The 22,257-nt window shown below is 41.6% G+C and overlaps 4 protein-coding genes across 5 annotated transcripts; 1 reads left to right on the forward strand and 3 right to left on the reverse strand.

Annotated features, from left to right (window-relative positions):
- Positions 1–678: 678 nt before the first annotated feature.
- Positions 679–5,682, reverse strand: RB195_022343 (uncharacterized protein; the record flags this gene model as incomplete). Its single annotated transcript, XM_064209434.1, has 3 exons — positions 679–983; positions 4,915–5,216; positions 5,345–5,682. 3 exons carry the CDS (start codon positions 5,680–5,682, stop codon positions 679–681), a joined length of 945 nt encoding a protein of 314 aa, XP_064065315.1.
- A 152-nt stretch (positions 5,683–5,834) lies between these two features.
- RB195_022344 (uncharacterized protein) lies at positions 5,835–6,284 on the reverse strand (the record flags this gene model as incomplete). Its single annotated transcript, XM_064209435.1, has 1 exon — positions 5,835–6,284. One exon carries the CDS (start codon positions 6,282–6,284, stop codon positions 5,835–5,837), a length of 450 nt encoding a protein of 149 aa, XP_064065316.1.
- A 90-nt stretch (positions 6,285–6,374) lies between these two features.
- RB195_022345 (uncharacterized protein) lies at positions 6,375–6,749 on the reverse strand (the record flags this gene model as incomplete). The annotated part of the gene is made up of 1 exon (XM_064209436.1): positions 6,375–6,749. The coding sequence occupies one exon, from the start codon at positions 6,747–6,749 to the stop codon at positions 6,375–6,377; it is 375 nt and encodes a 124-aa protein (XP_064065317.1).
- An 8,325-nt stretch (positions 6,750–15,074) lies between these two features.
- On the forward strand, positions 15,075–20,462 carry RB195_022346 (uncharacterized protein; the record flags this gene model as incomplete). Of its 2 annotated transcripts, none has more annotated exons than XM_064209438.1 (5): positions 15,075–15,147; positions 15,814–15,990; positions 18,159–18,292; positions 18,366–18,536; positions 20,274–20,462. In XM_064209438.1, the coding sequence occupies 5 exons, from the start codon at positions 15,075–15,077 to the stop codon at positions 20,460–20,462; spliced, it is 744 nt and encodes a 247-aa protein (XP_064065318.1). The 2 variants fall into 2 exon arrangements, with proteins under 2 accessions (XP_064065318.1, XP_064065319.1); XM_064209437.1 differs by lacking the exon at positions 15,075–15,147 and adding an exon at positions 17,997–18,081 and having other exon boundaries at positions 15,849–15,990; positions 18,202–18,292.
- Between the last annotated feature and the right edge of the window lie 1,795 nt (positions 20,463–22,257).

Here is a 22,257-nt window from a genome sequence, read left to right on the forward strand (position 1 = left end):
TTTACTGCGATACTGTGATCAGAAGACAGGTAAGTCACTAAGATTTTATTCTCATAGTTAATATTATTTTATTTTATTTGGTAATTATGAATGAATATTCCTTCTTTTCCGACTGTTCCGTCGTCCATTTGCTTCCTACGTTGAAGAGAATGCCTGCAATGGAAATATTCGACCTTCTTACATCTCTCAACATGTTAAACTGTCTACCTTTTTTTTTTCTTTTTTCTCGTGGTGACCGTGGGTGCAGCTCAAGTGAGTGGGGTCCCTTCGCCAACCGTCCAAAAGTGAAGGGGGTCGGAGCACCGCCTCCGGCTATCGCATGTCTGGTTATCGCTGCGGCTCTATACGTGAGTGTTGATTGCTATTTCGACTGAAAGAAAACCTTCCGAGCATGGTGTGGATACGACATACTCGTTAGGTTTTTTTTTTAGTCAGGAAAGCTATCATCCCATTTATGTGAAATATTAGTTAAAATACCAACTCTTTATTACTACATTTACAGGTCTAATTACTTCTTTTTGGGGGCAGCCAATATCGGGAGATTTCTTCTGCTCGTGTGTTGCCCCGTGTTTGGCGCTTCAATGGAGAGATGTCCTAGTTCACTTAACTGAGTGTGGGCCGCATCAAAATCCACCTCCTCAGGAAGTGCCCACGAACAGACGATCTCTCCATGTACCCTTAACACTCACTCTTCTCTTCCTGTCTACCCTCGATTGTTAGGTCACGACCATCGATATGCACCTTTGGTTCTTCGGGTTTGAACTGTGAAACATCCAAAGGAACAGCGGACTTCTTATCATCGTTGACCACCTCTTGAGTCTGATTAGCCACGTGAAGAATAGAATGGTCCGCAACTCTTCCAGTATGGCATGATTCCACGCTCGAAACGATCAAAACAAAATCAAAACACTGACTTGACACATCGGCTAGCCACCGCAAGTCATTGTATAGGCCGGTTACACGTTTGTAAACCTCACACGATTCTGAATTGAAGTGAAGGTGGGGGCGCATCCCAAGCGGATTGATTAACGCCAGATACTTTACCCTTCATCCTTTATCAGTTAAATTGGCTTGATGGTTATGGGTGTTAGGATATAACTTGTTCACATCTAGAACATTACCTTGACTCGAATGGTACGAAGCTTCACTTAATATTACATCTTCACTTAGTAATCGCCCGTTGTTGGCTCAGTCTTCCCTCAACAATAGCCCAGACAAGTTGTTGACCGTTTGTTGGAAGGAAATATGCACAATTCAACGGGACTTCGCAAAGACTTTCGCGCGAGAGATCGACAATGTCTAAGACCTTTCCCTCATCGAATAAGTTAGATGCGAACAGATACGTGGCGAGTGGTTCGAAGCATTAGTCTGTCAAAGTTAAATTCAGATTTGTCTTCTTTGTGAACAACAACGTTTTAAAGGCAAAGCTTATCAATGCGGCATCATCTAGTTCATCGATTCATTCATTGTTCATTCATTGATCATCTAGTTGTAAGCGTTGTTTTTCTAGCAAGCGTTCATCACCCACTCATAAATAAGGGTTACACTGTTCAAAGCACTGAGGTGAAGCACACTTCGCGGTGCATTAGCAGCACCCTATTTTCGTCGGGGGTAGCCAAGAGGGCGCAAATACAAGCCTATATTCACAACTGTTAGATCACCCTGGGACTCCACGGCAACCTGTAAGGATCTATGCACTGCTCTCCCTTTTTCGAGCCAACCATGTGGAATTCATGGCACAAAGCGATGGAAACAACGAATAGAGAAGAAAACCAAATGGAGGCAGGAAAAAGAAACTTTTTTAAATCATAAGAATATCACGCCAAGTGGGTATTTTTTATTGTAAACATACAAATAGGTATATTCGAATCGTGACATTCTGCTACGGAAGTTTGTATGTACACTGGTTACATATTGTACTTATTGTTATTGTTTACAAATATAATGAATTACCTCATCAAGGAATTTTTGTTATTGCTACGCAGACAGAACTTCGGTCAGTCTTTGGACAGCAGCCTAGTATTGCGTACATTATGTTTGATTTTTTGTTCGCCTTGAAAACCAAAATCAAAAAATATAGCTACGCCATGTGATGCTTTGGGAATCTGAATAAACAAGGGGATAGTGCTGCGGCTACGGCTCAAAAAGTGTATGCAGTCTGTATGCTAAAGAAGTAATAACCGATCGGGCGGTTAGAAATTGGATTGTCAGATTCCGTTCTGGAGATGTGACTTTGAAAAATGAACCAAAAGGAGGGGAGAGTCGCCGCCCTTCAGACTCCGTAACGATATTTTGAAACCGGTCATCTCACCTTGACTTCCGTTATTCTTCGAACTCGCCGAGCGGCCGCCAATAATTTTTCCTTTTTAGCATTTGCGTGCCAGTCTCGCACAGTGGTTTCTAATTTCGCTTAGGACACAAAAAGCATCGGATTTTTCTTTCAAATACATCAATCTGGGGTGGTGCGGGTTCCAGGTGGGTTATGCCTATACGGGATCGTAGATTATGGTGAGGAGGGCGATTCCGTCCACTTCTTCCTAATTACCATAGAAAAAGCCGCCAAGAAGATGCTGCTTCGGGCGTTATTTTCTACAACGAGTTCGATTGGAGCGCGCCAGCCTTGTGCCCGCTCGTTGACGTCTGATAGAACTTAAAATCCAGTCCCTTACTTGCACGAAGCGGGTGCTCCTAGCGCCAGCGTTCAATGCAGCGCCCAGGTTTCTGAAGCATAGGTCAAAGCAGGAAATACTGTGCTGTTGAAAAGGTGAGCACGGAACCATGTGTTAATTGTCTTCATCACTACATGCTCTATGCTCTTATACGCTCCCCAACCCACTTTTCTCCTCAGGCACGGCAGCGTTAGGGCCTTTTTCATGTTTATTCCAGATGAACGCGGCGTACGAATCTTTTGGGCGAGATTGTGTCACCCTGGCAAATCTGTAAATTCATGTCGATTGTGACATTACTGTAGAATGGTATGCGAGAGCAACGAATGCTTCCTTTCTCTCGTAGGTGCGCCAGCGAAGCCGGATGATCTCGATAGAACTTGTTAATTCTAAGAAAGGAGTTCTATACGTTATAGCATCTTCAAAAGAATCGCATTTGGACCTTCATTTGATTTCAAGCTCACCCATAAAGTTGACCAGTGATTACGTCCTTCGGGTTGCATTATGCAGCTTTGGGTACTCCTACATTAGGTTGTCTTCGAGTCTTGTAAGAAGTTGAAGTAATAAATCAATATACGGTGAACACTTTAATCACTGAGTAAATAACCACTGGCATAGAACTTTTGATGACTTGTTTGAAAATCATGCAGAAGTGCTTCTCCAATACATTTGTTGCCAGATGTTTAAACAACTGAATACAGAAAAACCACTGAGGAGACGGCTTATACCACAATACTAGATCACATTCCGGATTCCTTATCTACTTACACCTTGTTTTTGTGAAGTTTTAACGTGACCGGTTCATTGTGAGCATTTGTTCAGTGCTTATTACAAGCAGCGACAAAATTTACGGGCGTTATCAAGACGCGGAAAAAATACTCTTTTCTGTCATCAACTGCGCTGTTAAGAATCGCGTCGCGTAGTTATTGATGTTTGGGACCTCTCGAGATAGGTGGCGAGACATCGAACGAGTATCTCTTGTTATGCATTCGCCCTCGTACCACCTCATGGAAACTTTTGAAGCAATGTTGTGTGTACTAAAAATGGTCCGAAATCTTGCCCTTAATTCCTTTGAGTTTGTATGATAGAACGCTTATTTCACTTTCGATAAGTAGAAAATCTGAAACGAGAATATACATGAGGGTATTTCCAAAGACCTCTTCTGCTTGTATCTACGTAAATTCCGAAACCGCAGTGCAGGTAGAATCTGCGAAAAAATTAACCGCCAATCTTATTTAAATGTTGATATTTTTACTAGGATAAGTCTTACGACATTCTGCACCATCGGGCCTTATGATTTCTAGTGTGTAACACGTCTTTGGAAAAAATTGATCATTTAGTAAACTAAGTATATGTGTTGGGTGTAAGGAGAATAAGTATGCTGCTTCGAAATATACTCATTCTTACTTGCTCGTGGCATAGAGGTTAAAAAAAATATTTCCTCTTCTTGGTTGTGGTCCAGTTACAATTTGAGAATATTCGGGCGTTTTCAAATATTATCATAAGCAATCACTAGAAACAAAATGAGATTTATTCAGAAATCGATCCATTTCCAACCGGCAAGATGGATATCTAGCAATTGACTTAGGTGCGTCTAACATTTCCACGCATTTTTAAAGCAGTATTAGTGCCAATTCCTATGCCTACTTCTGCTTTATTGTATTTCCTATTATTGTTCGATGACAATTCTACAGACAAAATCTTCAGAAACTCATTTCATATCTTCGATATTGATTATTGCGTAAGAAAATACGTGAGTTAGTCATGAATGAAAATATTCTACCGTAGCTTGCTCATTTTTCAATCTTAAGAAAAAACCAAATTTGCAACTTATGAAATTACGGGCGAAAAATCGAAAGGTACAATCTTCCGTAAGTGTTCTTAGCACCACCTCAACTCTGTAGGATACAGATAAGACAGGCAGAGTTATTGTGATTTGTAACGTAGTGGATAGTGAATGGAAATTCAACAAGTATACAGTTGCATGTGGCATCAGTGATAAATGGAAGATCAAAGATACGAATTTAATGCGTAGTTAGGCGCAAAACGTAGGGGGAGTTGCAAAAAATCACGTTAGAGAGAAGCACTCTGAAGGAGACAAGGTATGTTTTTATTTTGATGCTACCAAGAAAAAATCGGATGGGTCAGAGTTTGAAATCTTTTGCAAGCAGATATGTGAATTTTCCTTAAATGTTGTTTTAGCGAGCCCAAAATAGCTTATATATTATTATCTTTAAATATGACTTACTTGACTTAATCGGCGGGCTGATGTCATCGCCTGACGCGATTACCCGCATCTTCGCCGAGGTGTGCCGTCCTTGAACACAGCTCTGCCAAACCTTCTCGATCTTCTGCCAATCAATCCATTCGTCGCTATTCCATGTTCTGCGAAACCTTGCGTCTCGCCTGATCTGCCTATCCACGCCGAGTGTCCTCAGGTCCTCTTTTACCGCCTCAGTCCAGAACTTCCGTTTTCGGCCAGGTGGCTTCTTCCAGCTCGAACCCGACGAACTCTTCAGAACTCGTTGGACAAGGCGATCTGCCGGTCTCCTTAATATATGACCAAAGAAGCGAAGACGATTTACTTTAGCCGCTTTCGAAGGCGGTGCAAGATGTTAACGTGTCATCCGCCGGTAAACCACATCAATTTCTGCGTAAAGATCTTCATTGTGGCATACCCTAGGCCAAAAGTAGCCACGTAGCCGTCTAAGCAGCTTTCGTCAAGCCTCTCCATAACCGTTGATGGTGCTGCCCAAATCTCCGATCCATACATCATGATGGGGCGAATTGCGGATAGGTAGACTCGCAGCTTGACTTCGTTGGTGATGAGGGTCGACCACAGGCATTTCGTTAAGGAGTTAAATGCAGAAGTGGCCTTAGCGCATCTTTGCTGAACATCTCTCTCGTAGCTGCCATTGTTCTTCAGCGTACAGCCTAGGTAACAGAACTCATCGACGAGTTTTATTGGTTGTCCGTCCACCCTGATTCCCGTTCGAGGTCTCGAAGAGATACACATCTGCTTGCATTTATCAGGGCGTAGGCGTAGTCCATAGGCTGCAGTCAGCTTCGATACAAGGTTGACAACATGTTAAAGTTTCGTACTGTTTTCCGCGAATATAACAACATCGTCGGCGTACTCGAGGTCAGTCAAGGGGCACCCTGATGGTGCTAAGACAATGTCGGAGGACACTGGTCGACTGTTCTCCGCATAATGACGTCGATTGCGAAATTGAACAGGAAAGGTCCTGCCACTGCCCCTTGTCTTACTCCACTTACCACTTCAAATGGTGTTGTACATCCGGCTGGTGTTCGAACTGCAGCAGCTTTTCGTTGATTCATATCATCAAGCGAGCGAACGAACTTTCCTGGTTCTCCATCGGCGCGAAGCGCGTTGAGAAGACCGCCTCGGTGAGGAGAGTCGAACGCGGCTTCAAAGTCCAGAAACGCTAGTTGCATTGGCTTCGAATACCGCTGCCAGATTTCGATCACTCTCCAGACGATGAACACCTGGTCAATCGTAGATCGACCAGGACGAAAGCCAGCTTGCTCGTCGCGCGTTGTTTCTTCGCGATGTTTAATGAGTCGGTCCAGGATAATGCGCTCCAGTACCTTGTACATAACACGCAGCAAAGAGATCTCTCGATAATTCCTTGGTCCGTGACGGATAACTTTTTGTGGAGGAGAATTATGATAGCGTGTCTCCACGAATCAGGTATCCTTTCGTTTATCCATATCGCTATACTGTTTTAGTAGAGCGCAGGTTTTCCGCGGGTTCCTGTCCTCCAACGCCTTCTCAAACTCCATCTCTCTTGATGTCCACTCGTTATCGCAGTTTTGTTGCTGTTGACGACGCAACTTCCTTCTAAGACGCTTTTCCCGGTTGAAGTCACCAGTGCTGCGCGCAACACATACAGAATTGTAAGTGGATTTTGTTTCCGCAAAGGCAAACTTCTTTCGCGGCAATAGAACCGGGAGCAGCGTCCTGGATGCACTTTGTGAAGGAATCCGCATCGCTAAGCTTCTTTCTGCTCCGTACTCCAACATGAATAGACACACGTTGGCGGAATTTTCTTCTGCATTCATCGTCTTTCAGACCTGCCATGTCGATTTTCGGTTGAAGAGGAACTCCTCGGTTTCACTTGTGGAACAGTATCTTGAAGCTGAGAAGAACTGGACGGTGGTCAGAGTCGAACGCGACGTTCCAAACAGCTCTAGATTTTCGGATATCTGACTGAGGAATGTTCCTCGCCAGAACGTAATCTTTAAATATAATCATGTCTTATATAAGAAAGCACGAAATACTAGGTTTCTTTCCCATAGCTTATAAAGAGCAGTTTAGCTGTAAATTATCATGTAGCGCTACCGTTTTTCCTTCGAGACTTATACAGCATCGTAATTTTTCTTTTCAATTTCAAACATAGACTCGAGAAGAGTTGAAGTTGCTTGGATTAGAAACATAATTACGGTCACTGAACAGAGAAAAAAAGCTGTTTTTTGTGTTGTACAACTTTTGAAAATTGGAATACTGCATACTACTGCATAAAGCAGTAGTATGCAGTATTCCAATTTTCTCAGTGTCATTATTATAACTTCCCCCTAAATCACCTCCCGCAACCACTGACACTATCAGCCTCTGAGTCCTCTCAATTTCCAACTTCTAGGGGGAACCCTGAGAAATCTGTAGATGCATTCGTGTTCTTTAACCAATACACTAGAATTTCCTACACCAGTCTCCGATTTTACTTTTTTTTAATGCCTTCTCACCCAATTTTGTTCGGATTGATAAGGATGCAAGGCTCTAAGGGGTTTTCGTGAGCTGAAAAAGACTATCATACGAATACTAGCACAATTGATACTGATTTAATCGATTCTTATGATTTTCGTCCAATATTTCATTCGGTCGGTTCAGTTCTGAGAAATCCAGCATTCTTTATTGATAACCTTACGATCCTTTATGTACATAAATGTGACGGAGTTAAGCCCCAAATTCCAGATGATACGATTAGAAACATAGTATATGACAGAGTTTTATGTTGGAATTCGAAAACATTTTCAAACTTTCGAGAGTTCTTTTATTAATCATTGGCCTTGTGAGATCTGATTATTGGAAACTTTCTAGGCGCGCATTGCTTTCTCACATCGCTGTCTACACTAAAACTTAACGCGACCACTGCAAAATGCTGACGAAGATGGCTCCCGTTGGTATTAAAGGCATCACTCCACGAATCTGAGGTGGTACGGATTTCAGGTGGAGTATTCTTATAAGGGATAGTAGATTAGTGAGAGACGGGTGATTCCGTCCATTTCTTCCTAATTGCCGTAAAAAACGACCCGGAAGATACGGCTTTAGGCGTTCTGGCGCACTATTTTCTACAGGGAGTTCGACTTGAGCGCGCCAGCCTTGTGCGGCGCCGCATCTTCTGGGCCGTTTTTTACGGCAATTAGGAAGAAATGGACGTAATCACCCTCCTCTCCATTATCTACTATCCCTTATAAGGATACTCCACCTGGAATCCGTATCCGAAATCTGTACCACCTCAGATTCGTGGGGTGATGCCTTTAAGTATTCTGGCGGCCTCCTCCACCCTCCTTCTCTAATCTCCTTTTCTGGCGACGCTTTTCACATCAGCTGTCTTGCACACATGCAGTATAACGGGATCATAGATTAAGGAACGCGCCACCCTTGCACGCGTTGCGTCCCTTACTGCCTATCGAGGCAGTCGGAATTGATTTTCGACGAATCGCAGGGCGGAGGCGACGCAAGAGGTGGAGCGTTCCAATAGATGGCGTCGTACAAAATAGCATTCTAGAGGCGGCTGTTTGCAGTGATGCAGGGAGAGATGAGCGGAACTACCTCCGTCTCCATAATCTACGACCCTGTATACGGATACTCCATCTTAAATCCGCACTACCTCAGACTCGTGGTATGCTGCCTTTAACTCGGTGTGCCAGAGTTTCTGCAAATTGTGAATGTTATGCGTATGGGACGAGTTTTGGGTACGTTGGTCTAAAAGTTAGTTCTTACTATTACCACATTTACTACATATACTTGCTTTCCTACATTAGCACACTAACACTAACATTTGCAACATTTCTTATCATTTTTTAAAAGTGGATTTGAGGCGATTATTTTATTCAATAGACACTCATAAAGAATCCGCATTAAGTAAAGGGACGTAAAATTAGCTGTAAAAACTTGGATTTCACCACTTCCGTACTTCCAGTTGATGTCATTTTCCAAATATAGTCATCAAAGGTTAATTTGGCCTACAAGCGAATTACAGCTTGCAAACTTTTTGGCCCAAAAACCGCACATGTCTGATTCTTTCATAGAAAACGAAACAAATCGAATTTACTACTGATGTCTAGATTTTAAGCTATGATAAAATCTAGACATCAGTAGTAGATTCGATTTGCGAGCTCTATTGATTCGAATTCTATATAATTAGGGCTTTTAAAACCTGACGTTGAAATAGTTTTTGGAAAAATTACCTGCAGCTACTCATTATCAAGGCTAAGTCCGAGATAACTGCGTCTCAAGGATACATGATTTCTGGCGTGAATATATTGCTTGAAAACTAACATAATAGTTACGTATTCGTAATGTAAATACATACTATTACGAACAATTCAGTATCTCTCACAACTATGATTTCATAGGTTTGAAGTCTTAGATGTACTCCCAATGTTTTAATTAAAATATTTAAAGTAATAGAAACATGTTACGCTCACCGAGGCGTTCTTTCGCCCGCTTTTACGAAATTGAAAGCTTTTCCCATCTTTACTGAAACTATTTGGTGAACCATCACTTTATGTCAATATATCCTCATAGAAAGGAAACTCCTCAAGAAATAAATGAGCGTATAATTCGTATAAAAAACCGTAGATCGACAAACCGACAGCATCCTACCCATAGGCTACGCTTGCAGAGATTGCGTTTATCTGCAGAGTAATTCTAACATTTGGAAAATCGATGCCATAAGAAATCAGTTGTGCGATACTCAACGTATAAAAATTAGTGACAGTATTTTAAAAAGTATTTGAGATGTAAAAGTGTTAGATATTCTTCAAAGTTTATTATAAAACGCCAAAATAAGGAGTTTAATAACACTAAATAAAGTTTTCAAAATTTCATTTAAAGGCATCACCCAACGAATCTGAGGTGGTGCAGATTTCATGTGGAGTATTCGTGTACGGGATGGGAGACTATGAAGAGGGGGGTGATTCCGTTCATTTCTTCCTAATTACTATAAAAAACGGCCCGGAAGATGCGGCACCGCACAAGGCTGGCGCGCTCCAGTCGAACTCCCTGTACAAAATAGTGCGCCAAAACGCCTGATCTTCCGGGACGTTTTTTACGGCAATTTTGAAGAAATGGACGGAATCACCCCCCTCTCCGTAGTCTCCCTTCCCGTATACGAATACTCCACCTGAAATCCTTACCACCTCAGATTCGTGAGGTGATGCCTTTAATTGAGCATTATGCTTCAGAGCCTACGCACATTTCGCCGCTGTTGTTTCCCATGTTAACAGATGATTTATGAGATCATCATAAATCACCGTTCGAAGTTACCAACTCCTCTAGCGGTTTTATGAAAACAAGTTTCGGGACTGGGGGTACATACGACAGCAGCACCGGAGACAGGGTTTGCGGTGAAATTGGCTGCTGCACAATGCAGCTATCGACGATCTAGACTCCTAAACATGCAATGGGACAGACGTTGTGGGTTCTGATATGGTTCTTCATGATATGCCCTCTTCGCGTTGGTGTGTTCCTCGAGGTAATCATCGGGGCAGTGGCGAAGTGTTTTTCTCCTAGGTTGTGGTTTTCGGCTTGGATTTTTCTGGAACCATTGACACTGGTTAATCTTTATTGTCCCAACACAATTTAATCCCGCATACAACATTAATATTCCTCTCTCTTTCCGTTGCTTTGTTGCTTCTATTGAAGTCATAAAACAAGGTGTGACGAATATGCTCCTCTTTTACTTATATTATAACTTTGGTAGAACAATTCTTCAACGTTTTAAGATCGAGAGCAAGGTAGACTTTCTGCCTGCATTTAGAACGATTTGATACAAATATTCTATCCACTCTATTCCGTAATTGTCTTCAATATAAGTTGGTTTTTTTTGTTTGTATTTGGTGTAGCAATGAGATTTTCTACACGCAACGTTGATGAGAGGTTCAGAAGACTCAAATGATTGTATCTGAGACATGTAAAAACGGGATGAGTGGTGTCTTTGAGTTTGAAAAGTTATCTGGGATCGTAAATTGAAATCAATCCATGAAGCGAGAAACGGATGTTATCGAAAGTGCATTGAAGCCAACACACACTGTAACTTTCTTTTCGTGTGAATAACATTCGATTAATTATTTGAGATTATAATCTCCATCAGTAACTAAAGATCTGGACGTAATTCATAAGTATTGTTACTAAGTGATGACGCGCAACTCACTCTTCACCTTCGTCAAGTGCATTTATCTTAGCACCACTACCAACCACGTCTGCGAACATACCCATTAAAGTGACCTACGCACCACAGCTTGAGGAAGATTTCCACGAACGCTCCGCTCAAACAGTCAGGAACAGATTAGCAAACACCATTTCTCAAGCAGTGTACATATTCGTTCTCATTTTGCGAAGTAGTTTCGTCCTGGGCGTCCAAGAGGTTCCTGTGCGATGTGCCGCCGCATACTTAGAACGTTAATGAGCGATTGCTAATAATTGCTGCGATATTGTATTGACGCTCGTCGCTGCTATTGCGCTACCTCTTGCTGAGACCCCGCCCCCCATTCATCTACGCGATTACAAGAGGTGGTTAAAAAAAAAAAACTTCTGTTGATCGGTACTATACTATACTTCATTACGTTCGCTTTCTAACATTTCTTTTTGCAGAACTTGTCAAGTAAAGTTGGGAACTGATGCGGTGCGAAGAATTCCTTGTAGGCACGCATTCTACCTAAAGGCGCATCTCGGAGACAAAGAGGGATCCGTTCGCCATTCACAATCCTAACCGGTCATATTGATCATATGCTTAGAATGGAGAGAAATGAAGCGATAAACCGCTATAGAAGGACTTTCCGTGGTGTTCCCTTCACTCGCCATCACTGATCAATGACAATTAATAGTAGTGACATTCTCTGCAAAATTAGAATTGTGCTTTTCTGACGTCTTCTTCTTTCTTTCATAAGTTTTGGCGAAAGATTGCATAGCTTTCTTTCAATTCGCGTCATTTCTATTAGGAATACAAATAAGTTTTGAGGAATTTACAAAGGGATGGCGTATTTAGCATTAGATCATCGGACCATCTTGTAACTTTATTCAAAATAAGGAGTCATCATTCCTCTCTAAAAATCAGTGTATATCATTTTGCTGAAGTATAAACAATCAACATTCTTTGTACTATAATTATGTCAACCGTTGTGCCACGAAAACAGCTTGCAGGAAGCGCTGCTTCTTTGTTTTAATTTGAAGTATGTGCAGCTGTCGCACAACAATTGCTGTATGAAGAATATAGGGAGCATGGTCCATGAATAAAAACATATGAGTAGCGACTTGGGGTTTTAAAGTGGTGATTTTCACACCAGCGACAAACAACGCGAAGAGAGCCCAGTAAAATTTGAAGACGTTGAGGTGGAGGCGCTATTAGACCAAGATTCATGCCAAAGTTAAGATGGGCTTGTTGAAACCTTGGGATTGACTCAGCAAGCGATTTCAAACCCTCTCAAGGCCATGGGTAAGGTGCAAAAAGAAGAAGATTGGATTCCGCATGAACTCTAGCCAAGAATTGTCGAACGCCGTTTTTTTTTTTACGAAATTGCTCCGAAGGCAACTTCGGAAGGGTTTTTTTTGCATCGAATAATGACGGGGAACAAAAGCGGATCTCAACCGACAACCCAGAGCGCAGAATATCGCGAGGTCAGCCGATCATGCATCAACTTCAACGGCCAAACCGAATATTCATGGCAATGTGGATCTGGTGGAACCAGCTCGGAGTTGTTTGCTACGAGCTGCTCCAACCTAACGAAACCATCACTGATGAACGTTACCAACGGAAATTCATGCAACTGAGCCGAGCATTAAAGTTCCAACGCCTCCAATATACCAAAAGGTATGACAAGTTTTACAGCACGACAGCACTCCGCAATATTTTGCAAAAATCATCAAGAAGACTTTGAAGGCGCTTCAATGCGATATGCGCTATCCCACCCGCTGTATTCATCAGACGTTGCTCCTTTCGACCACCACTTGTACTGGTCGGTGACCGATAGCTTAGACGAGTTGCACTTCACTTTCTATCCGGCGCAGAAATCCGACGCCGTGGGACCCACTACACCCCGTTTTATAGCCTTCTGACGTCAGCGCACCAATTCAACGCCGTGGGTCCCGTCGCACCCTTTTTTTGGAATTTCGTGACTGACACACACCTACATACACACATACACGCACATACACATATACTAATATACACATATATACATATACACATGTACACATACACATACACATACATGCATACACAGGTGACAGAATAAGCCCGTTATTATATAGCATGATATATCATGATATATAATTTTATTCAGTAGAAGGACAATTACAAGCAATTATTGGAATATTTAACATCCGTATTTATTTATCGTATTTAACATCCTGTGCAAATATCATATCTATTCAAGAATTTGGGAAAACAGTTATCTAAATAGTTTTTAGTTATGTAACGGGACGTTCGGCTGCAAAATTCACTTTTCATTAGCGTCTTTTATAGCTACTTGAATTCCATTTTGTTCTAGAATTTTAACACGTAGCGATAGATGTTAGGTTTCCCAGTTGAAGTCATTGTATTTTATGACAACACCATATTACACTTTGATGTCCCTATGAGAATATAGTTATGAGTTGGCTAGAAGGGTTTATTTCTTCTTCTTATTTTCCGTTAACCGACAACATGTGGTCAATTTGTCTTAGTCGTGTCACCTATTTCACATTCTTCTAAGTCAATTCGCTTTCTACTCTTCTTTCTTTGTTCCCTTCCCAATACACCGTTCCCATCGTTTTGTCGGCACGCAGACGTCTTCTAAGGTTTTTTTCGAAGCAAGGGGAGTTGAGGTGGGGGGAACTTAAGTGGTCACAGGCAGTCGTGAAGACTGGGAAACGGTAAAGAGGGTCCCGGCGGATTCTACGCTAATGCCTCCGAGATATAACATGCCCGGTGGATATGCCGGCGGATACGCGAACATACCTTGACGAGGTCACGCTCCAGTCGTTCATGAAGACGCAGACAGCCGTCTTAGATGTTCTTCTAGCCACAAAGACGCAGAAAACTGCGGAGTTACAAGAAAATATGCAAAGAAGAGTGGTGTGAGCGGTCGAAATTACCGAATAAGTCAAAGAATAATGATGTTAGATAGAAGAACATGGGATCTTGAATGGTGTTCTAATAAAGAAAGGGAGTGAGTTTGTCTTTATATCACCTTCAGAAAGTCTAGAAATCTAATCAAATTTGAACTCTTTTTCCTCCTGTAAGTTGAAAGAAGTCAGAGAGACGGAAGGCCCCTCTGTCCGGAAATAAATTAGGCTAAAAAGCTTGGCGGTTACAGGATAACGATAATTCTCATTATCGTTACTTTTGGAAGCTGGAATGTTCCGTTCTAACGAAAATTTTTATGCACGTAATTTGAAGCTATTAGATATATCCTTATCTCATATTTCACGTGAGGATTTCTCTTGCTTCTGGTACGACTACTAAATTGAGTGAATTATATCCTAGCCGGTGATGCAGCGTATGATTAGCGGTAGGTAAGCAGAGTCAGCTATTTAGGTGCTAACGAAAGTGAATCTCTTTAGGACACGCACCATTGTTAATTGCTCTGACGAGGCATGACCGGGGCATGCTCGAAATCCCGCCGGGACCCTCTTTACACCTACCTTCTACCTACTAGTGGAGTGATTACAACTTCGAAATTTTCAGCAAACGCTATCTTTAACTCCTAAAGCAGCGCTTGTAGTGTTGTTTCTCCATCTATCCAGAACATACTCGGGTCCAAACAATGCCTTGTACAATTACGTGAGCTACTGTGTTTGGAGTGGCGCGGTGGATCTAGCGGATGTGATCGGTTTGGGACACTCGCTTGTTCCAGTTGGAAGAACGGATAAGGGTCTTACCGGATCACAGCTGTTTGTGCAACCGTATCACACTTCAGGTCATTTTGACCCGACTATATCTCTAATTTCGTAAATGGAATTCGGAATTCCGTACAACCTTGATCATCATCGGCAATTCGCGCTATTAACAGAATAATTTATAGTTTCACAACAACAATAGTCGTTTCAGCATTAGTGGCTGCCTGAGTGGAAGTAATAGAAACAAGAAAGAAACAGGATATTGCAGTGCAGCCAGGAGATGAATGGGACTTGCTGGATCAACAATCCAAACCCCGGGACCATCCCTTCATGACATGATGCTCTTTGATGTCGACAGTAAGTCGGTGTCGAAGTGAAAATTGGTATCATATGTAAAGAAGAGTGAGAAAATGGATTAGGATTGCAAAGATATGAGTTTCTATAGAGAACAAGTACCGAAGTGCGAATAATTGAGGATGCGGACATTCGACGGACTACTAGTAGGCCATTCAATCTCACGAAGATGTTACAGCGTTCCTATTGCTGAAGGTACGATCACGATATGCTACGTCGTTATCTAGATGCGCCCGGGCATCAAGGGATATTGGAATTGATTTTAACACATACCTGGGCTGTCAGACAGGTGGTACTGCTGTGTGTTTGACTGTTGCAACGGCGTTGACGTAATGTCGTCAAGCGCGAAATGATTAAAAACGTCCGACATATCTCACACCGAATCTTATGGAAGAAATAATTGAGAAGTGCTTTGTATGTATGGTCGCGCTGTAACTGCTGTCAAGTATTTGAGCGTGAGAGAGATGAGAGTCTATCACGCACGACCTATATGTATGCCTTGCACAGTAATGCGGGGGAAGTTACTCAAATGTTGCACAAAGATGTCGTCCAGCAAACCATCGAAGCCCAACTCGGATAGGTTAAATGCCTGAGGAGAGCATGGAATATTTGGTAACAACTCTCCTCTTCGTTACGCTGAATTCACACTAAACTGACGTTGTCGACCAGGGGTAATAGAGTCACTCGGTGTTGACAGGGAGTTCATGCGAGATGTCAAATCTCGCAGGCTATGGAGCAGGGACGAATGGATGGATGCTGTTCGAACTCCCGCTGTGGATAAAGAAGGTTTTGCAGAGCTGTGGTTAAGGACGACATCCCTAAGCGAAGAACCCCCGATTAAACCAAGTAAGTAAAATAAGTATGCAAATCTACTTCTGATGAATGAGTGAAAGCTACTTCGGAACTACCGGAAAGCTGCCAGGAAACTCATAAACCAGAACCAGAACTCATAAACCTATTCGTAGATTCATCTCCACTAACAAAATTACAGTGAAACGCCTTTTTCAAATCTCCGTTAGGAAAGTGCTGATTCGCCTCTGAGAGGCATCCTGGAAAAGTCTGTTTAAGTATGAATCCGTATTACTGAGGTTTGAGTTCTCCTGAAGTAGTTTGTTTCCCTTTTTCGCAGCAATGAATGACTGCGCTACACGTTGAAGTCCAAACAAAGAAAAAACAGAACAGTGTTTATATCAAACTCAATTCTAGTGGTGAATGCATTAAATACGCATTACTCGAGAAGAACCATCGTTTTAACTTACGTTTAATTAACAATTTAAAATAAAATAATATAATGTAGCAAATATCAATAAATAGTACTAGAAGCTTCAATATATAGTGCTGCAAGTAAAATGGAAGCATATGATATAGTGTTGACAACACAGATAGCTCACTGCTGAGATTACAATTGTCAGCACATAAGTGCACAAATAAATTGGAAAATGAGGATGTTCTCGGCGTATATCCGAAGAATCAATTTTTCTTTTGACGATGATAACAAACAAGAGTTCAATCTACGGAGATCTTTCCATATTTGCAAAATGCGAAAAAACAACAAATACCCATGCTCGTTGAATATTCTTCGTTGTTAGATAACAAATGTGCTTTTTAACCTCTTCAACCCTAAATGCAAAAATTACACTTCTGTCAAGAATTGATTGCCAACCGTTTCAATAAAAACGACGCCACACCACATTGATTCACAGTATGAGTGCGTCACTCACATCACTGGCCGTTTCAACAGAGTACGTATTAGCTAACTAGTTGATGCCCTTATCGAAGTATTTGTGAGCGCGCATAAATATGCGATCTGCGAGGGGAGGTCGCGCATAAGCCACTATGCTTCCACTCTTATTTAGCGCTCTTGCACTCCTGTTAGGCTGTTAACCCTACGGGCAACCTTAGCTTCTGAAGATCTCGTTTGTGATTCATTCTTAAGTGAATTTTCGACATTGCGTTTCCGTAAGATTGTGTATCTTCAATATGTTGAATTTACTAACGGAGGCGTGCCGAAAGAAATGAAGTTTGTCTTTTACACCCTCTTGGTACTGAATACGAAGTTACCTGGATATTTCCATTTCTCTTATATAAGAGAATACTACGGAAAATTCTAATGCTTAAATTTTTAATTGAAAAGAAAAAAATCAAGTTGAATTTTTGTGAGGATCAGAATTTTTGGTAAGCCAGACCTTCATTAAAAACACTTTGTTCTCCATTTTATTATCTTCACAAGTTTTATCTCATTATTCATAATGCTCTATATTTACTAAAGTATTTGATGTTCTGTTCTCAAATTTGCAACTAACTGTAACTACCGGATAATCACTCGTTCTGATTCTTTCTCTCATGCTCAATATTTTTGTCTATTTTATTTTCTTTTTTTTTTTTTTCTTCGTGAATTCCCTTCAAACAACTCAGTTTAAACCAAGGCCTGCTTAGTTCAAAAAGCATTGTATAGTTTACTTTACATTGTCTTACCGTTGTACTCATACATACTCTCGCATTTATCCTAATCTCAATATCCTTCATTTGTTTAGTCTTTTTAACAAACAAGTCCCGGACCAAAAGACAAATTACACCAGCAAAATCTTTCAGAGAATTTTTCATGCTATATATTTTTCCAACATTTCGCATACATTAGGATGTGCTTATTTAACATCGACCAATCCTTCGTATTTCGTCCTTGCTCTCTTCATTTTTCTTCTTCTCTTCCGACCTGCTTACGAACCCCTTTTGCTCCCACACCTCTCTTACGACAAGCTGTTAAGAAACTTTCGACGCTCGCTTGACTCTGAACATTAGTATGCTTACTAAGCAAGTCGAGGGAAATTTCAAGCTATTACTATGCTTTGCAGGAAGTCTATTTCATAAGAAACCTAAAGCAGGTGTTCTTAAATGCATTCTGATCTTGCCAAAAGTTGTATGTGCATTATACAAAAGGTCCACAGCAGAGGGGCGTCAGGAAACCTACTGATTTTATTCTCCGCTTTACTCTGACAGCAATATTTGCCTTTTAGTTCGGAAATTATCATTCGAAAATTACATTTTCATCTATTTCAGCAAGATCATCCAGCTTGTGGAACATTTTGATTACCATGGGCACTGCTGTCTTGTTTTCAAGCTCTATGGTCTTAGTGTTTTCGATTTTCAGGTGAGAATCCTCGGTGTTAGTGTTTTGACGTCCATGTCAAATATACAAAAAGAGCTTCTTCATCGAATTTCAGAGGAAGTACAACTTTCGACCGTATCATATAGATGATACGCGACACATCATGTATCAGATTTGCTATGCTGTGAAATTCTTACATGACAACAAGTTGACACATACCGATCTTAAACCAGAGAACGTACTTTTTGTCTGTGACGACTCCTATACAGAAAAATTTGGAAATGTGGTTAGTTTTGGAATAGACTTACATTCCTTTTCGGTTCGATGTATTTTGAGCTCTTTGTTTCGCTTTATACTGTAGGTTACTTAGACTCATTATTTTTCGAGTTGTACGACACCGCTTCGTCCAAAATCCGTCGCAAACCGTCGGAATTCTTGGGAGTGGGCAAAATTAGAATTTAAAATTACTGCTTGAAAGCAAATGAGTTGCTGATTTCAAATATACTTCAAGAATTTAGTTTTGATAAATGTGTGGCCTGAAAACAGGCAATGTTCCTGCAACCTTCGTTAATTACTTTCGCACCTGCGCATTCCTGCCATTGGCATATCGTGTGGATACATCTCCGTGGAAGGAAGAAGCTTTCATAGGATTTGCGAATATTCACGGAATCCATATGTACACGTGAGGGCTGCAGGCAAGGTCATGCGCACGTTGGGATTTCCACAAGAGATAGCGTGTTGTAGATGAGGTACGGGGTATTCTATTCGTAATCAGGAGATGATTTAGAGCATTTTGGTACATCACATTATATGTGACAGTTTGGAGGCGGGTGTGGTGCGGTCCGTTAGAAGTCCGTTGTAGCTACACGGTCAATGGTTCGAAACCGCCCTAGTGAAAACCAAGCCTTTCATCCCTCCGGAGTCGATAAATTGGTGCCAGACGGGCCAGACTTTGTATAGACCAACACGCGTTCCAAAACTTTGAAGACTACAATTGCAGTAAAACGCGTTGGCGCATACCTACTGGATAAATACGCCAGCGATTTTATCTTTTTTTATTATTTGTGAATTTGAAATTTCCTTCGGAAATTGACGAAAGTTCTCTATTGAAGTTTAATAAAAGGTATACATTTTTAGCTGTGGAAAATCTGCTCACAAATTTTGTAAACAAACAATTTGTTCTTAGCAACACTTAAAACTGTAAGTTTCTAACTTTGTAGGGTTTTTTTTTCAATGTCAAACTTACAACTTTACTCTCTTTCGCTACTTGTTCCAATATTTGAGCAGCTGTCAACGGCTTTCTATGAATGCTTAAGTCTCGCGATTGGGTACTTGCTCAGGACTCTCCTTCTTTTATAAGATGTGGCTTAGGCGCTCACTTATATTCCATTTATATTCAAATATGGTGTTTCTGTGATGCGGAATCGCCAGAGGAGTCGCCTGGTGGAGGTGTAAGATGCCTTGCAGAGCTAGCCTGTGCCGCGATTACCGATCTAATTGTATAAAGTTTGTGCAAAAATAATGCGCGTTTTTCGTTGCCGTATCTTCACAATTTTTTTTTCGGGCATATTCATCTTTAATATTAGAAGCCCCAAAGCGTTCTTTAATATTAGAAGCCCCAAAGCGTTTTGTAGCGCATTTCGTCGTGGTTATTAGGACTAGAGAGATTTTGAACGAGAATCAGTATTTGGTCGCACCAAGACTCAGAAGACAATATGTCCGAGAGCTGGGAATATCGACGTTATTTGAGGTGAGGAAAGCACCTTCCACGGTAATGCGTTGGCTTCAAAAGTTTCGTTGGGGGACATCAGCCTCGAAGATAGAAAAGCTCGCGGCTGCCCTTCTGAAGTTGACGGCCACCTACCGAAAGCAATCATCGAAGATGATCTGCTTAAAACAACACACCCAAGAACAAGACGTTGACCATTCAACAGTCGTCTGCCATTTAAAAAAATGGAAAGGTGAAAAAGTTGAACAAGTGGGTGCTGCATGAACTCAACGAGTCCAAAGAAACCGTTTTGAGATCTTCTCAACGCTTCTGTTACGCAGCAAGAACAATCCATTTCTCGATCGTCTTGTTACGTGGGTTGAGAAACAGATCATTTACAACAAAGGGAAGCGCTCTGCTCAGTGGATGGACGAGGATGAAGTTCCCAAGCACTTTCCGAAGTCGAAAATGCACCCGAAGAAGACCATGGTGACTTTGTGGTAGTGTGCTACAGATGTAATCCACTACAACTTCATGAAACCTGGTGAGACCATCTCCGCAAAGTAGTACTGCAAAGAACTGGACGAAATGCCCCGGAAACTCCAACTTCTTCGCCCAGCGTTAGTGTACAGAAAAAGCCCGATTCTCCTACACGAGAATGCCCGGCACACATTTCCAAAGTGATCCTGCTGAAGTTGAGTGAGTTAGGCTGCGAGACTCTAGCTCACCCATCACCATATTTACCAGGCCTTTCGCCAACTGACTATCACTTTTTCAGACATGTGGACAGCTGTCTAGGAGGTAACATCTTCCAAAACCAAGGTGATGCCGAAAACGACTTCCGGAAGTTTGTTGACTGCAAAAGCTCGGATTTTTATGCAGCGGGAATAATCAAACTTACGTCTCATTGGCAAAGATGCGTGGACTGTAATGGTTCTTAATTTCCATTGATAAAGTTGATTTTGAGGCGAATTCTAGCGTTTCGAAGTGAATGTTTGAAAACGCGCATAATTTTTGCACCAACACAATAGAATATTGCCTGCTGTATATCTGGGCGGAGTCGGTGCTGAAATATTGAAGTTCATAAACTGAAGCGATTCCGACAACATTCAAAAGAGCGTCTCCCTGCGAGAAGAATCGCCTACTTCAGGTACGGAAGAAAATTCTTAGAGGCTCCGAAAATCTCGTTTTTTTTTTCTTTGAAAGCATTCGAAATTTTCTCCAATTCGATCACTCGAAAACCATGATCAGCTGTGGAATCAACTAAACCTGTAAATCTTGTAAAGAAAGGAGAGTCCTAAGCAAGTACTCAATCGCGCGACTTAGATGTTCATTGTAGGCCGTTGACAGCTGTTCAAAAATTGGTGCAAATGACGAAATAAAGCAAAATTTTTCTAAGTTTGGGTGCGATTTTTTTTTCATCAGATTTTTGTCTGCGCAATATTGACTTGTATGTTTGCTTCTTGTCTCTCCTCGCTGCACAGTATCGTCTCAGTGATGATGGTCACTTATCGTGACCTCACTGCAACTCAAGTAATTTGTGGGTGTCTCACTTTTATTGTAACTCTTGCTTGATACGAATAGAGCATAACTCCTCGGGAAGTTTACGAAAACACATCCGAATAAACAAGGTGGGGGCAACAGGTACTCGCAAAAATTGGCTGACCGCCGCTGACCTGCGTGCAGCGCCGCGCGCCTGCGCGTAACTAAGGCCGCCGTTTCACCTCTTCACGGTGCGCGTAAAGAGGGTCCCGGCGGAATCTCGAACATACCCTGGTCATGCCTCGTCAGAGTAATTACCGATGGTGCGTATCCTAAAGAGATTCACTTTTGTTGGCACCTAAATAGCTGACTCTGCTTACCTACCGCTAATCATACGCTACATCACCGGCTAGGATATAATTCACTATCTACTAAATTGTTTTGGAGAATAAGACACATCCAGTGCAATTTTGCTATGTGAGGTGAACTTGTAATCGTACCCGAAGCAAGAGAAATCCTCACGTGAAATAGGAGATAAGGATGTATCTAATAACTTCAAATTACGCACATAAAAATTTTCGTTAAAACGGAACATTCCAGCTTCCAAAAGTAACGATAATGAGAATTATCGTTATCCTGTAACCGCCAAGCTTTTTAGCCTAATTTATTTCCGGACAGAGGGGCCTTCCGTCTCTCTGACTTCTTTCAACTTACAGGAGGAAAAAGAGTTCAAATTTGATAAGATTTCTAGACTTTCTGAGGGTAATAAAGACAAACTCACTCCCTTTCTTTATTAGAACACCATTCAAGATCCCAT

Source organism: Necator americanus, chromosome X, assembly GCF_031761385.1.
Source record: "Necator americanus strain Aroian chromosome X, whole genome shotgun sequence".
Lineage (NCBI taxonomy): Eukaryota > Metazoa > Nematoda > Chromadorea > Rhabditida > Ancylostomatidae > Necator > Necator americanus.